Here is a 15380-nt window from a genome sequence, read left to right on the forward strand (position 1 = left end):
ATAGGACTGGAACCAGTCTGTCATGTTTACTAGTATTACATCTTTTTTATTTATCTTTTTTAGTAATATTTTATTGTGTTTTCAGTGAAGGTTTACACAGCAGTTTAGGATCGCATTCAACAGTTTCTACAAAAGTTGTTCATTGACATTGGTTACATTCTTCACAATACATAAACATTCTCATTATTTCCATTCTGGTTGTTCTGTTTGTTATTACATCTTAAAGAGAGAAGCCCTGGGGAGCCAGTAACTTCCCCAAGGTCACAGAACACCGGGCATAGATGGGCTGGGAGCAGAAAGGAGACAGGAGGGCTTCCGAGAGAAATGCCAGACTTCCCCTGCTTCCTGACTTCATGGGTAATAGGCACGGGTGGAACGTTTCCCAAGGCCCATCTAGAAAGAATGTCCTGTGACTCACAGCCACTTCTCGTTTCCCATCAAAACGCCTCATCCCGTTTGGACGGGTGCTGAAATTGAGGTTGCAGCCCCAAAGTTTACTTTCCGTTCTTGTTGGCCCCTTGTGTGTCATCTTGTTGGGCGATCTGATGACATATGTGTCAACATTATGCAATCAAACTGGAAGTTCCTTGAGATCTTTGAGTGATTGCAGTTCACGTTCTGTATGCACTAATCAAAAGTTCTGATTTGGGGTCTTAGAGTTTCATATTTTGAAACCTTTCCACCTAACATGAGAAGGTTTTCCCAGACCTGTCAAAGCAAGGCTGCATCCAAAGGCCCAGGCTGTTGGTTTTCATCCAGGCTGGTGGCCTGGCCCCAGCTGGGCTGTAATCAGGGGGATGCAATGCTTGACTGCTGTGTTGAAATATTGCTTGAACTAAGTCAAATCAAAGGTCAGCTTTACCCAGGCAAGAATAGAAAATAATTGCACTCAATTACAGGACAGCAAGTATCCCACAATATCAGACTGCTTTTAAAAATTTTCAAATTGTGAACATCAAGAAGAGTGTTTTTTTTACTGTCTCCTGCTTCTTCTATATAAGACTTATTTACCCCGTGGGTGGCAAAGAGCAGTTTGGGAATCGAGTTTGTTTCTCACTGAAATCTTCCCACTTCTGACCTTCCCATCACTACTGAATTAAGGCACAAAAGGGCAGTCTTAGAGTGATACTTTGTCCAACAGACTTAAGTTGCTCAAGGTAATAATGCCATTTTATGTTTTTAATACAGTAATATATTCAAGCCCTACAATAACTCTAGCAAGTTGGTATTATTATCCCCATTTTATTGATAAGTAAACTGAGGCCCAGAAGGGTTATGTGTCTTGCCCAAGGTCATGGAGTAAGGCTGTGAATTGAATCCATGTCTGTCTGACTCCAGTGCTCAGCGTGTTTTGAGTACACCAGGTTGCCATATTGTCCTATTCTAATAGCAGGAAACATGGGTCGTATTACCCAGCTTTTGATACCAAAATTGTGATGTAACATTTTTTAAAAGAGTAATGGGAATCATTTAACTGCTGAAAAGGCAGCCAAAGCTTTGTAGCCAGAGCAGATTGGGTTCAAATTTACCACTCACTTGCTCTGTGACCTTGAGCAAGATATTAATCTCTCTAGGCCTGATTCCCCATTTGAAAAATGAGAATCATAATATCTTTCTTGTAGGCTTGTTTTGGGGTTTCTAGAAAATAACACATGTAAAGTATCATATGCTTAGTAAATGTGAATCACCTTTCCCTGCCCACAAAATGCTGCCATACCTCTTAACACATTTATTTATCTTAAAAAGTTTTCTAAAAAGTTGCTTATGTATTATGTACTGTATTAACAATTCCTCCTTAGCCCAGCCCTGGAAAAAATTCATTCTTAACCCCTACCTCATAAACTGATCTTCCTTTCCTTCCCTCCCTTTGTTCTCCAGGCTTCTCAGAGCCCTGCAGGCTGAGATTCTAGTCCCATCTTGCCTGGTATTTGCAGTGCCTGGTCCCATTTCCAGTAGAGACCAGTTTTCTGAACGTCCTCCAATTCTGTCTTCCTTCTCCCCAGCTCTTATTTCTCTCTGCCTCTTCTGCTTGATTCAGTTGTTCTTGTTCCTGGCTTCTGTTTTTCTTTATGCTTTTGGCCTCTTTCTCTCTGCTGCTTTGATTTTCTGGATGTCCCTCTTCCATCTTTCTGCCTCTCTGTCCCTCACAAAGTCCACACAGAGTTCTCTTCTTAGCTATTCTCTTGCTTTGTCTAATGCTGGCTCCTTACCTCTTCCTCTCCTTCTCTTTATGTCCAGAACTCCTTTGAGCCAGTGTTATCTTCACTTTCCATTTCCTTCTGGGCTTCCAAAGCCAGCCTGAGTGGGCCCACTGTGTCCTGCTTTATCAGGAGTGCTCCTCACCAGTCTGAACAGGTCACCCTTTTCCCTGTGGGGCCACAGTCTCCACTGGCTCTTTGAGGCTCTCATTACCATTCATTCAGGTTCTTATCAGCTGACTTCAGTCTTCATTCCAGGGGCATCCTACAGCCTCTCTCGCCTTTCCCACTCCTCAGTAGGACATGGTTATGCTATTGCCTTAGTAGAAGAGTCTGGGGAAAGGCAAGTAATGTCTCCCCGTTGCTCCCAATCTCAGTGATGGTTGATTCTAGAGTGTCAGAGGCCTGGAGGCTCACAACTCTGCTTGCCTGACCCCCTGCTCGTCTCCTCTTAGAAGGCAAGGACAGGGATCATGTCTTTATCTAGTATCTCTTCTGTTACAGTCTTCTGCCTTCAAAGAACACTGAAAAAAGTATTGCTTGTTTGAACCACAGCACTGGTGTTTTGGGTACAGTTGGGCAGTTAGAAGTTTGTCGAACTAATTCAAGTTCACATTACATGTAAAATGCTTCAAGGAATATCTGGTTCCTAAAGTTATAGTACTCCCGTTGGTCTCAAGAGAAGACTCTAGCTTCTCTGGTGCCTGCAGGGGTTCTGGGAACATCACCCTAAACATTCTGGTTTCCCTTAGGAATCTGTCATTTAATTGTCATCCGTGGCTTTATCTACATTTATTTTGAACTTGTTTACTTTTCAGCTTGTATTTTCTCTTCCAATATGTGCGAGTCACACTGGAGCCTTGGTGGTGCAGTGGTTAAGAGCTCAGGCTGCTAATCAAAAAGCTGGCAGTTTGAAACCACTAGCCACTCCTTGGAAACGCTATGGGGCAGTTCTACTCTGTCTTATACGGTTGCCATGAGTCGGAATCGACTCGACGGCAATGAGTTTGGTTTTGGTTTTTTATGCAGTTCATGTCCTTGGTGCTCTCTTAACCCACACCCCTATGAAGGAGGTCTCCATTTACAGAAAACAGAGGCTCAGAGAGCCTGAGTGACTTTTCTAAGCTACACAACCGGTAAATGCTGGAGCTGAGATGTGAACGAGACTCTTAAACCTGAGCTCTTTGGGGTATGTCTCCTACCCCTCAGCATGCCCTCGGCTGGAGAGAAGGAAACTTCTCCTGGGCTGGGAAGCCCAGGTGCAGATGAAGGACAGGGAGGTCCTGGGGCTGTGTGCGCCCAGCCTCCCCACCTACTGTCACCTGCCCTAAGCAGCCACCCCAGGGAGCAGCCCCTTCACCCTGCCGGACCCCTTCTCTAGAGCCTGAGCAAGGTCTTCCCAGAGAGGGTTCAGCCTGTCAGTGAAGCAGACGACAGCTATTCTTGAAGAAAATAGATCCTGGCATCAGGAAAACAAAACAAACCATAGCAAAAAACACCCCCCAAAACACCTGAGTGTCTGTTCACAGGCCCTTTTATAGTAACATTTCAGGTCTTGTCTCTAAGGCCAGACAAGCTTTAGGCTGCGTAAAACCCTAGAAAGTATTTGGCCCCCAAACTCCCCATCATCCTCATCGACCATTGCCCACTGGGCAGGCTGGGAGAGCTTCCGGGGTCGTTTTAAGAAGACTGTCTGGTCCTGGGATGTTGACGTGATCTCTCTCGCCCCTTCTCCTTTTTTTCATTTGCCTCCTCCACCCACTTCTCTAGCAGCTGATTGCTGTGGTTGCTTTTCAAGTTGAACAAAAGAGATTACAGCAATCTTGAAGCCCGAGCTGGGGACTGCAGGGCATTGACCGAGAGTAACCCCAGTGGCTTCTGCTGAGAGCTTCCCTCCTCCTCCTTCCTGCCACTGCCCGCCCTCCTCCCCCTCCTCCTTCCTCTTCTCTTTTCCCTCCTCTCCTCTCTTCCTCTGCTCCCAGCGTAAAGACTGGCCTGCAGTTCTGGCCGGCTGGAGAGAAGTAGAAGGAACACTAAGTGGGTGGGAAAGCCTCCTTTGGGGGCAGGGCCTCTCCCAGCCACACCCTCTACCTGTCTGTGAAAGAGCATCTTCCCTGCTTGGTCAGAGGCCTGGCCCAGAGGGAGTGGGGAGAAACTGAGGATTCCCACTCTCCCCCACCCTGCAGACACACGGCACAGTTCCCTTGTTTTGTTTTTGAGACTCCAAGCTGCTGATTTTTTTCTCTTTTCCTTTGTCCCTCCTCACTGCACCCAAAACAAAGCTCTTAGGAAATGGACAGCTGCCTTTTGCTTCTTAAGGCAGAACAAAGGAGGCTGAGCGCAAGGATTGAGGTATTTTGGTTCTTATTGAAGAGAGAGTGGCAGGAAAGCTCTCTTGGCGTTTTGCAGCAAGAATTCAATAATTGTGTCTGAGTCAAGAATTCAGGCAGGCAGATATATAACACACACATACCTATGCGCGCACACACACACACACACACACACACGCACGCACACACACACACACATGCACACACACGTATATACCCTAGATCACAAATTCAACATCTTGACTTAGTCGGCAAAATCACTTCTCTGTTTTTAATCTGTTCATGTACTTTAGGGTCAAATTAGCAAGAAGCTAATGGGATCAGTCATTCCTGGAAATGGTGAGATTAGCCATCCTTAACTGAGTACTTTACTTGGTGCCTGGCATTATACTGGACCTCAGGTGATGCAGCTGAGAAACTCTAGTGTCACCTTGCCCTGGTTTGTTTCACATTCAGCCCTGCTTCACGTTTACCCTAACTACTGCAAGCTGAATTTACTTCTCCACGTTTGGCCATTTCCCAGATGGCATCAGTTCATTAATTAATTTATTCATTCATATTCATTTATTCATTCACTCATGCATCTAGTATTTACTGAGTGCCTTCTCTGAGTCAGGCACTGCTGGGCTGTAGACTTACAAAGTCCTGGCCCTCCACGTACTTCTGTTCTTCGGGGGAGATGTGTGCACAGACAACTGCAGTTGAGTTTTGTGGTGCTTGAGGGAAACATAGGATACTATTGGGGCACAGAGGAGAGCCTCCTAACACAGCCAGGGTTGGGGTGGTCAGGGCGGGCTTCCTGGAGGAGATGACTCATGGCTAAGTCATGAAGATGGCATAGGAGTTAGCCAAGCAAAGTGGAAAAGGGCTGTTTCAGACATCTGGGTGTTTTTATATTCTTGGCTTCTCTACCAGTTTTCCAGCCAGCTGCCATAACGGAGAAGACTGAGACCAGCAGGTACAAGCCACCCTACTCTGGTCTCACACCATGCCCCTTCGTCTTCCTTCTTTCTTTCCACTTCCCAAATCTTAGGTTTTGCTTGTTCATTTAGTTAATTCATTCGAAAACGTGTACTGAGAGCCTAGTCTCTGCACGGCATCACGACTGCAGGATTTCTTGGTCGCTGCCATCATGGTGGCCCGTACCCTCTCCTCACCAGCCACAGTGCCTAGAGATTTTTGACTTTTTGTCCTTTTCCAGAACTGGACTTCAGCCTCATTTCCACCATGAAGCAGTTGCAGATAAACCTCATCTTGGTCAGATGCTTTCATTAACTGCCTTCTGGCTTTCTCATTCCTCCTTTTACTTTCTCTGTTTATTTGCCTCTTCATCTCCTTTATCAGCTCCGAAAGTTCCTTGAAGGCAGGGAGTGTGTCCTTATCTTTGCCCTGTACTTCACTGTGGTACAGTGGTAAAGTTGAGTGAAAGAACCTTGCCAGTAACAAAATTATCACCATTTATTGAGTGGCTACCATGTGCCAGTTGCTTACTGTTCATACTTTACATATAAAAATATCTCTAATCCTCATATCTTTGAAAGGTAGATACTGCTATCTTCATAGGTAATACTGGTAATGTCATAGGTAAGATAATTTGGGCTCAGAAAGTCAAAGTGACTTTCTCAAAGCAACACAGCTAATAAGCAGCAGAGTCCATAATCAAAATTAAGTTTTCTGGTCTTGAACCTCTAATCTTTCCACCACACGTTGTTTCTCAAATTTGGTTGCAATTACCCAGGAAGTTTTAAAAAAAAATTCTAGTGCCTGGGTCTTACCCGCAGTGATTCTGATTAGTTGTTTGGGGGTGTGGCCTGAGCATTAGAGTTTTTTTTTTCTTTTTTTACAGTGCCCGGGCAAGTCTAATGAGCAGCTAAGGTTAAGGTTGAGAACCAGTACACCACACCACACTGCCTTACTGTGTCCACACTGGTTGTAGGTGGTGGCGGCGGTATGTGATCTAAGCCACGTGTGCATGTATCCATGTGATCAGACTGCACGTTTTTTGTAGCCAGGGTTCCTCCCTGCCGCTTCCCCACCCAGCGATCCTACCACACCATGCACATGCGCTGCCAAGGGTTGTTGACTGTTTAATCAGCCTCTTGGTTCTTCTGTCTTGTCCAGGGGATTCACTGATAGGCGGTTGGAGTTTGAGCACATCCAGCTGTTCTCCTTCTCCGGGCCTGTTGACATAGCAGAGGAGTCTTATAAACACACTGAGCACACTTCCTGGTCTCCAGAGTGTAGCTGCATGACCTGGACCCACTGCAAGTGTGGCCTGGGCCGGCCTCCCACACTCCTACAGCCCTGCTCTGGAGGGAAAGGGCTGCTCTGAAGTTCCCTAGTACATGGCTGAGTACTGCTCAGGGGGAATTTGTAGCCTACCTGGTCAGTGAGGGTCCCCTTATATGTATATTCTGTTCTGTCAAGGACTCAGAGAAGTCATTTTTTACCCTCATTTTACAAGTAAGGCAACTGAGGCAAAGCTAAGTGAAATGACCTGGCGAATAAATGGGTAGAGAACCCAGGTTTTCTGACTTCTAGTGTAGTACCTTTTCTGTTATTCCAAAAAGGTCAGTCTGGCTTTTCACATCAGGCCTCAACTGAAGCCACCAGCTTTTATACCTTCCTTCCTGTTTACCCCAACCACAGGGGCACTGGGACATCCTGGATGTCACTTTCTGTCCTTGGGAATATAATTCTAGAAACTGGGGCTCCTGTTTAGTTCCAGAGTGTTGCTCAGAGATCGTCCTGACATGCCCAGGCTTTTCCCGGACCTGCTCAGATGAATGGAAATCTCCTGAGATACTACTCTGACACTTCTGGAATCTTCCCAGCCCCAGTCTCATCCCCTAGTATTTATTATTCTGCAATTTATTGACTGAGCAGTAATTCTCTACCAGGCCCTGATCCGGGCACTGGGGATACAGTGGTAAAACACATATTCTGTGTTCCAGAGGCACAGCCTAGTAGGCACCATATACAAGTAAACTATGGTCCCCAGGCCCCCTGGGTGATAAAATGTAGATTCGTAGGTCCTACTGTAGACTCACTATTTCAAAATCTCTGGAGACTGGGCCCAAGAAACTGCATTTTAGCATGCTTCCTAAGTGAATCTCAGGTGCCCTGAGGTTTGATGACTCTGGAAGTGAGCCAGATGGTAACAGTATCATGTCACAGGTAATGGGGAGTACTGATTCCGAGGAGGGAAGCTAACTGGGCCTAGGAACAGCTTCATGAGGGTTGTCATGAGGAACAGCTAGGAGCTAGCCAAATGAGGTGCAACTATAGAATCATTTCTCTAGGGAGGTGAATCATGCTTAATTTCTCCTTTGTATAACTATTATTACTCAAGTTTGCTTCAAGCAGAACATACCTGGATCACACAGCACCGATGAGAACCTGGGTGGGCTCTAGGGACCCGCCTTCTTTTGGTCTCTGCACGTGATCACTAAGCTCCCAGGATGGATTCCTGGCCCCGTTAAGCCTCACACTGTAGCCTCTTTTCAAAGCAAACCTTATTTCTCTTGGGGAGATGATTTGAGTTTATAAGGGTGCCCCCTAGAGGTGGGTGAGTGCCTGTGTCTGGAGGCTGCAGCTCTGCAGATGATGACTGCTCAGAAGAGAGGGATAGAGGGGACTCCTCCAGCCACGTGGCCAGGATGGGCTGCTATTATCTTTATTGCAAAGAAGTTGGGTCATAGGAGGGTGAGTAGAAGAAGATGTGGAGAGTCAAATGAAATAGGGGAGGGAAAATGATAGTGTGTCAGAGTGGGCCCCCTGCAGAGCATCTGGTCAGGAACTCCTTGCTTTAGAGATGAAAAAACTGAGGTTCAGAAGGATGACCTAAAACACCCAAGCAACACTCCCACGCATAGCTTCCAACTGTGGGGATTAGAATTCGGGTTTTTGGACCAGTGCTTTTTCTGCTTCACCACACTGCCTCAGAACATGTTTTTTTAATGGGTTGGAGAGCTTATTTAAAGGGATTCTGTAAGAAACCCTTTAGCAATCCAATCATTTAGTAGGACTGATTTTTTTAATGTCTGCTTATGCAGTCTCTTAAGACACAGCAGACCTGGGCACTGGGACTCCATATCGTCTACATTTTGGAACTAAAATGAGACCATGTCTGTGAAAGTACTTTGATACGCTTTATGCTGTACACCAGTGGTTCTCAAAGTGTGATCCCCAGGCCAGGTGCATCAGCATCACCTGGGAGCTTGTTAGAAATACAAATTTTAGGGCCCCACACCTGGTGTACTGAATCAGAAATTCTGGGGATGAGGCCCAGTAATCTGTGTTTTAACAAGCCCTCCGGATGATTCTGATGTACTGCAGTTTGAGAACCACTATTGTGCATCAGGAGGAAATCAGCCCCTGGGGCCTCTGATTTTAGCCATGTGAGATGGCACTGGGGAGAAGGGAGCAGTGGCAGCAGTGTCACAAACCTCAGGTGGGGTGGGTGAGATCATTGAACAGGTTTGGCTTCTTGCTTGAAAAGCAAGAAAAGGCTGCATGTGTATGTGTGTACAGCATCATTGCACCGCTTGAGTCTAGGAGCTCATGGTGAATGTGATTCAACACGTTTTCAGGAAGCAGTCTTTTCATGCCTCTCCTGATGGGCGAAGCTCTCCTAACCTCATTTCTCTGTATGCTGGAGCCAGAAGCTTGTGGGCATCAATTGGTTTAAAACGAGGCAATCAGTAATAATTCTTTTGCTCCACCTGTGCCATCCTGCTGACTTTTTTTGGTTACTTATTAAATGAAAATAAAACATGATTTCTTGATAGATTTGACACTTCAGGACTTCCTGGTACACAATGAAACCTTCTCTGGATTCCTGCATCACAACCTCTCTCTGCCAAGGCCAACTGTGGACAAGATGATGAAGGCGGATATCAGTCTCCACAAGGTACGCGCCACCTTGGGCTGTTTCAGTGGGGCTGATGGCAATTACATTGTTCGAGTGCATGGAGGGAAACGAATAAAGCCCTGTCTTTGCAATGGTGGAAAAGGAGATGGTTGGCTCAAATTCAGCTTCACCTAATTTACTTCTCTGCTAAGGCTGGCATTGCCAAACCATTTAGAGTGTGGAACGTACAACCTGGCGTCGTGGGCCAGCTGGTTGAGATAAAACTGATTTCCAGCCTGTTAATTGGCATTTGTGATGATTTTACCTTAAAAGGGTCACATTTTACATTAAATTAATTTTTTTTCTGTTTGTCTAGAATTTCACAGTTCGGGAGACAATAACCAGGGCTGAGGATTATTGATCAGGAGTAAATGTGTCTTAAGGTCTAGGACAGGGAATTTTAAAAAAACTTAATGCTTCTTTTAAAGATGGACCGGAGAAAAAAAACTTAAGAAGATTTTTTTTTTTTTTTGTAGTTTTTAAAACTAGGAAGTAATACTAGTGAATGTTCATGTAGAATTCTAACTCTCGATTCTTAGAAAACTTCCTTTGGTGTCATTAGTTATCCCACAGCTCCTGTGCAGTAGGTAGCAGACACAGATTGCGTGGTTATGGATTTCCAGAGAAGCTTCTCAGGTTTCTTCTCTTGCAGAAAGGAAAACTGCTTCCTGACCCTCTCTCATGTCTACATACTAGCTTATCCTTATAATAAGCAGAAATAGAAATGTTTGTGCTTAAAAATAAGGTCTTTGCTTCACATGGTCTAGAATTTTTAAAATTAGAAAGATGTGCTTACTGCTTGCCCTCATGAAACTAGGAAAAGTATGCCTTCTGTTTACTAGTTGTATGGTTGTGAGATGGGCCAAAGGCAGTAGGCTTTGCAAATAGTTACATTTAGCATGATTCCAAAAGCCCCCTGACAATTTTTTTCCTGTCACACTTGATCAGTTTAAAATAAGGGGCATCCTAAGCATGGAGGTGGTTCTTGATGGTAATTAAGAGTTTCTCTGTTGCCAGTGTTCTGAAACATAAACACTGATTGCCTGGCAGCAAGGACTGGAGAAAGGAGTAAAACTAAAGTATACGTGAGTCTCTGGCAGAGGGTGAAAATCTAATGGAAATCATGGTAGGCCAAATGCTCTGTAGTTTTTAGAAAGCTGCATGAATCTTGAGAGGCCTTTGGTCCATCCTTCATGTTAGGTTATGTCACAATCAATTCGAGCTGCACTAATTTAGACTAACCAGGGATATACTAATGGAATAATAAAGAATCTGCATCATTCACTCTTTTATTCAGCAAATACTTACTGTCTATAATGTTCCAGCAACTTTGGGTACAAAGTAGCAAGATTAGCAAGGCCTCTCCTCTTATTGAACTTGCTGTCTAATGGACGGTAAGGACAAGATATGAAGAAGCACAGTTTATTTAGGCCCAGAAGGGCCAATTAAATTAAGTAAGCAAAAGATGACCAAAGAGAGGCTTTCCAGGGGTCTGATTTTATGAACAGGTAATGATTTAGAATTAGCTCATCAATGAAATCAGAAGAGACCTGGCTTCCCAGCACTCTGGTCTGGGGCAAGTGAGATGAAAAGTTCCAAATTCTGAAATTGCTTGAAATAGTTCTTGTGCAGTGGTTAAATATCAACACCTACAGATAAATGTATTTTGTTCATAGTTTAGCCCAGTCTCAGCTTAAGATATCATAAGTTCCACAATAATGAGGGTGTTTTTTCTCTAATAAAATTTGTTCTAGGAGTTCAGACACGGGATTCCTATTAGGTGAATCATGTGTCCCATTTTAGAGAAAAAGAGTTGGATTCAGGATTTCCCTTTGCAATAGTGACAAGAGTGAGAGGGATGACCAGTCAAATACAACATCCAGGTTTGAAATGACCTGGCAGATCATGTCTTGTTGTACTCCCAAGTTCAGTAAAGAGACTGCATACATTGGACTATCACTGTGGTGTCCATTTTAAGATCTTCAAAGGCGTACTGGTGTGAAGACCCCCCAAAAGGCTTTGAGGACCCAGCTACCCATCTTTGTAATCCAGTTTTGCTTGTCCCTCTTTTTATGAAATGCTTCCAGGTATTTTTGCATGGATACCAGTTACATTTGACCAATCTATGCAATGGATCCAAATTAGGAGAGGTGATTCAACTTGGTGACCAAGAAGTTTCCCAGCTTTGCAGCCTGCCAAGGGAGAAACTGGATGCTGCAGAACAAGTACTTCGTTCCAACATGGACGTCCTGAAGCCGATCCTGGTAGGTAGAATTACTGTGTGGAGAAGCTTCAAGCACTAATGCTTTTTGGCCTGTGCAATTTTTGCCTGGACAACATGACTTTGTTTTTGTAGTCATAGGACTGGCTGGAAGATTGTAATATAATTTAGTTCAAAGACTTTCTGACTGTTCTTTCAAATTTTTGGATGTGGCTCGGAGTCCAAGCCTAAGGTCTCTTGTGCTTGTTTTAATCAGAGAAGGCCTGACGTTTTGTTTTTTGTTTTTTGTTTTTTGTGGGGGTGTGTGTGTTATCTATATCTTAATTACAAGTAAGATTTCATTTGAAGAATTACCCTAATTAAAAAAAAAAAAAAGGAGGCTCAAAACCACTGATGGAAAAAAGCCCATCAGGAAAAGAGACACTGTGGACCGCCACAGTGGAAAAACTGCTATTGGATGGGAGCTTACCCAATAATTAGCTTAATCAGTGACAGAAAAGTGTTCAAAGAAAAAAATATCCCAAGAAAAGTTTGATCAGCCTAGGAAACAATAGAGAAGCAAACCATGAGACTAGACATTTTTTCTTACCCAAAGAATATGGATGAGCCTGAGCATTTTGGTCATTGGATTGTTGTGCATAGTTCTAGAATACGTATATTTCTCTGGGTTTTCTGACACCTTTGGTGAAATGGCTCAAAGTGGCCCTCCAACAATATCATTTAACATTCAGTGTTCTGGTTTTCTGTTCACCAGATAGCTCTCTGATTTCCAGCAGTTTCTCTTAAAACCAGAAAGAGAAAGAACCCTGGAGGAAAGATGTGCCTGGAAAGATGTGTTCTTTGTTGCAATCAAAGGAAATTGGAATCCTCTGGAACCTTATGTAACATAATTTCCTCACAGAAAGATGGGGTCTAAGTATGTCCAGTTTCTGGACTGTGTGACTGGATCATACCTAGAATGTGACCTTAGTTTTATATTCTTGATAAGTTTTATACTCTTTATACTCTTGACTGAACATCAAGAAGTTCTTGGATCCTGCTTGATTCTCTGATATTGGAGCTTTGCAGCTTCTGTCTGAGGTGACGTTGGCAGTAATACTATCTGTGTGAGTTCTTAGATGCTATCAGGGCAATCTTCCTGGTGAACATGACTGTGTGTGTGAAGGGCTTAGGCCTAATGCTTTAAGATCTGCTTTTTAAAATTATTCCAGAAAAGAATTTTCTGTTTTAATTTTAAAAAAAATAGTGAGTGCTTTGTTCAGTGCCCTGTGATTGTGTCAGTTAATGTTTCTATATTATAATTTCAAGTAATTCTTGAGTACTGCTTCCATGGGCATTGATTGTGGACCCAAGTAAAATGAAATCCTTGACAACTTCAGTATTTTCTCCATTTATCATGATGTTGCTTATCTGTCCAGTTGTGAGGATTTTTGTTTTATGTTGAGGTGTCATCTGTACCGAAGGCTGTAGCCTTTGATCTTCATCAGTAAGTGCTTCAAGTCCTCTTTGCTTTCAGCAAGCAGTGTTGTGTCGTGTGCATATCAGAGGTTGTTAATGAGTCTTCCTCCAATCCTGACGCCATGTTCTTATTCCTGTAGTCCAGCTTCTCGGATTATTTGTTCAGCATACAGATTGAGTAAGTATGGTGGAAAGATACAACCTGACACACACCTTTCCTGACTTCAAACCATGTAGTATCCCCTTGTTCTGTTGGAACGATTGCCTCTTGGTTTATTACGGGTTCCTCATGGGCACAATTAAGTGTTCTGGAATTCCTGTTCTTTGGAATGTTACCCATAATTTGTTGTGATCCATACAGTCAAATGCCTTTGCATAGTCAGTACAACACAGGTAAACATTTTTATTGTATTCTCTGCTTTCAGCCAAGACCTGTCTGACATCAGCAGTGATATCCCTTGTTCCATGTTCTTTTCTGAATCCGGCTTGAACTTCTGGCAGTTTCCTGTCTATGTAGTGCTGCAACTGCTTTTGAATGACCTTCAGCAAAAGTTTACCTGTGTGTCATATTAATGATATTTTTCGATAATTACCAAATTCTGTTGGATCACCTTTCTTTGGAATGGGCAGAAATATGCATTTCTTCCAGGTGGTTGGCAAGGTAGCTGTCTTCCAAATTTCTTGGCATAGACATGTGAGCACTTCCAGTGCTGCATCTGTTTGTTGAAACATCTCAATTGATACTCTGTCAGTTCCTGGAGGCTTGTTTTTCACCAGTGCCTTTAGTGCAGCTTGGACTTCTTCCTTCAGTACCATTGGTTCTTGATCATATGCTACCTCCTGAAATGGTTGAACGTCAACCAGTTCTTTTTGGTACAGTGACTCTCTGTATTCCCTCCATCTTCTTTTGATACTTCCTGCGTCCTTCAATATTTTGCCCGTAGAATCCTTTAGTACTGCAACTCAAGGCTTGAATTTTTTCTTCAGTTCTTTCAGCTTGAGAAATGCCGAGCGTGTTCTTCCCTTTCAGTTTTTCAACTCCAGGTCTTTACACATGTCATTGTAATACTTTACTTTGGTCTTCTTGAGCATCCCTTTGAAATCTTTTGTTCAGCTCTTTACTTCATCATTTCTTCCTTTCGCTTTAGCTATTCTATGTTCAACAGCAAGCTTCAGAATCTCTTGTGGCATCCATTTTGGTCTTTTCTTTCTTTCGTGTCTTTTCAGTGACCTTTTGCTTTCCTCATGTATGATGTCCTTGATGTCATTCCACAACTCATCTGGTCTTCAGTCATTAGTGTTCATTGCATCGCATCTATTGAGATGGTCTCCAAATTCAGGTAGGATATATTGAAGGTCGTGCTTTGACTCTCATGGGCTTGTAATTTTCTTCAGTTTCAGCTTCAACTTGTATATGAGCAATTGATGGTCTGTTCCACAGTCTGGCCCTTGGCCTTGTTCTGACTGATGATATTGTGCTTTTCCATTATCTCTTTCCACAGATGTAGTCAGTTTGATTCCTATGTATTCCATCTGGTGAGGTCCATGTGTATAGTCCCCATTTCTGTTGTTGAAAAAAGATATTTGCAGTGAAGAAGTCATTGGTCTTGCAAAATTCTATCATGTGATCTCTGGCATTGTTTCTATCACCAAGGCCATATTTTCCAACCACTTTTCCCTCTTTTTTGTTTCCAACTTTCACCTTCCAATTACCAGTAATTATCATGCATCTTGATTGCATGTTATGTCAATTTCAGATTACAGAAGTTGGTAAAAGTCTTCAATTTCTTCATCTTTGGTATTAGTGGTTGGTGCATAAATTTGAATAATAGTTGTATTAACTGGTCACCTTGGAGGCGTATGGATATTATCCTATCACTGACAGTGTTGTACTTCAGGATGGATCTTGAAGTGTTCTTTTTGACAACGAATGCAACGTCATTCCTCTTCAGTTTGTCATTCCCAGCATAGTAGACTGTATGATTGTCTGATTCAAAAGGCCAATCCCCTGCTACTTGGTTGAAATTCCAACATTTGGCTATGGTAGACAGGTGTGACATGTGACATCATTGCACATGGGCTGTTGATTGCACCATGAATTGCAACAGGAGCAGCAACATTGTGGGAAGAGAAACTGTCAGTATGTTTTTCTGTACCGAATGTGTATTTTCAAGAGAGACATATTTTGAAATTTTCTCATTATTTTGGTGTGGGTGTTTCCCCATTTTTCAGCCAAAGGTATCCTGACTCCTTCTCTTTGA

General features: G+C 43.3%; 1 protein-coding gene across 15 annotated transcripts in view; it reads left to right on the plus strand.

Moving 5' to 3' along the window:
- Nucleotides 1-15380, plus strand: part of ABCA1 (ATP binding cassette subfamily A member 1) — a 138657-nt gene that overhangs the window by 50519 nt on the left and 72758 nt on the right. For all 15 annotated transcript variants that reach the window (XM_023727434.1, XM_004372203.2, XM_023727442.1 and 12 more), the window contains 2 exons: nucleotides 9319-9440; nucleotides 11528-11704. In XM_023727434.1, coding sequence (XP_023583202.1) covers nucleotides 9319-9440; nucleotides 11528-11704 — 299 coding nt within the window. The remainder of the gene's footprint in view (nucleotides 1-9318; nucleotides 9441-11527; nucleotides 11705-15380) is intronic.

Source organism: Trichechus manatus, unplaced genomic scaffold (assembly GCF_000243295.1).
Source record: "Trichechus manatus latirostris isolate Lorelei unplaced genomic scaffold, TriManLat1.0 scaffold00016, whole genome shotgun sequence".
NCBI lineage: Eukaryota > Metazoa > Chordata > Mammalia > Sirenia > Trichechidae > Trichechus > Trichechus manatus.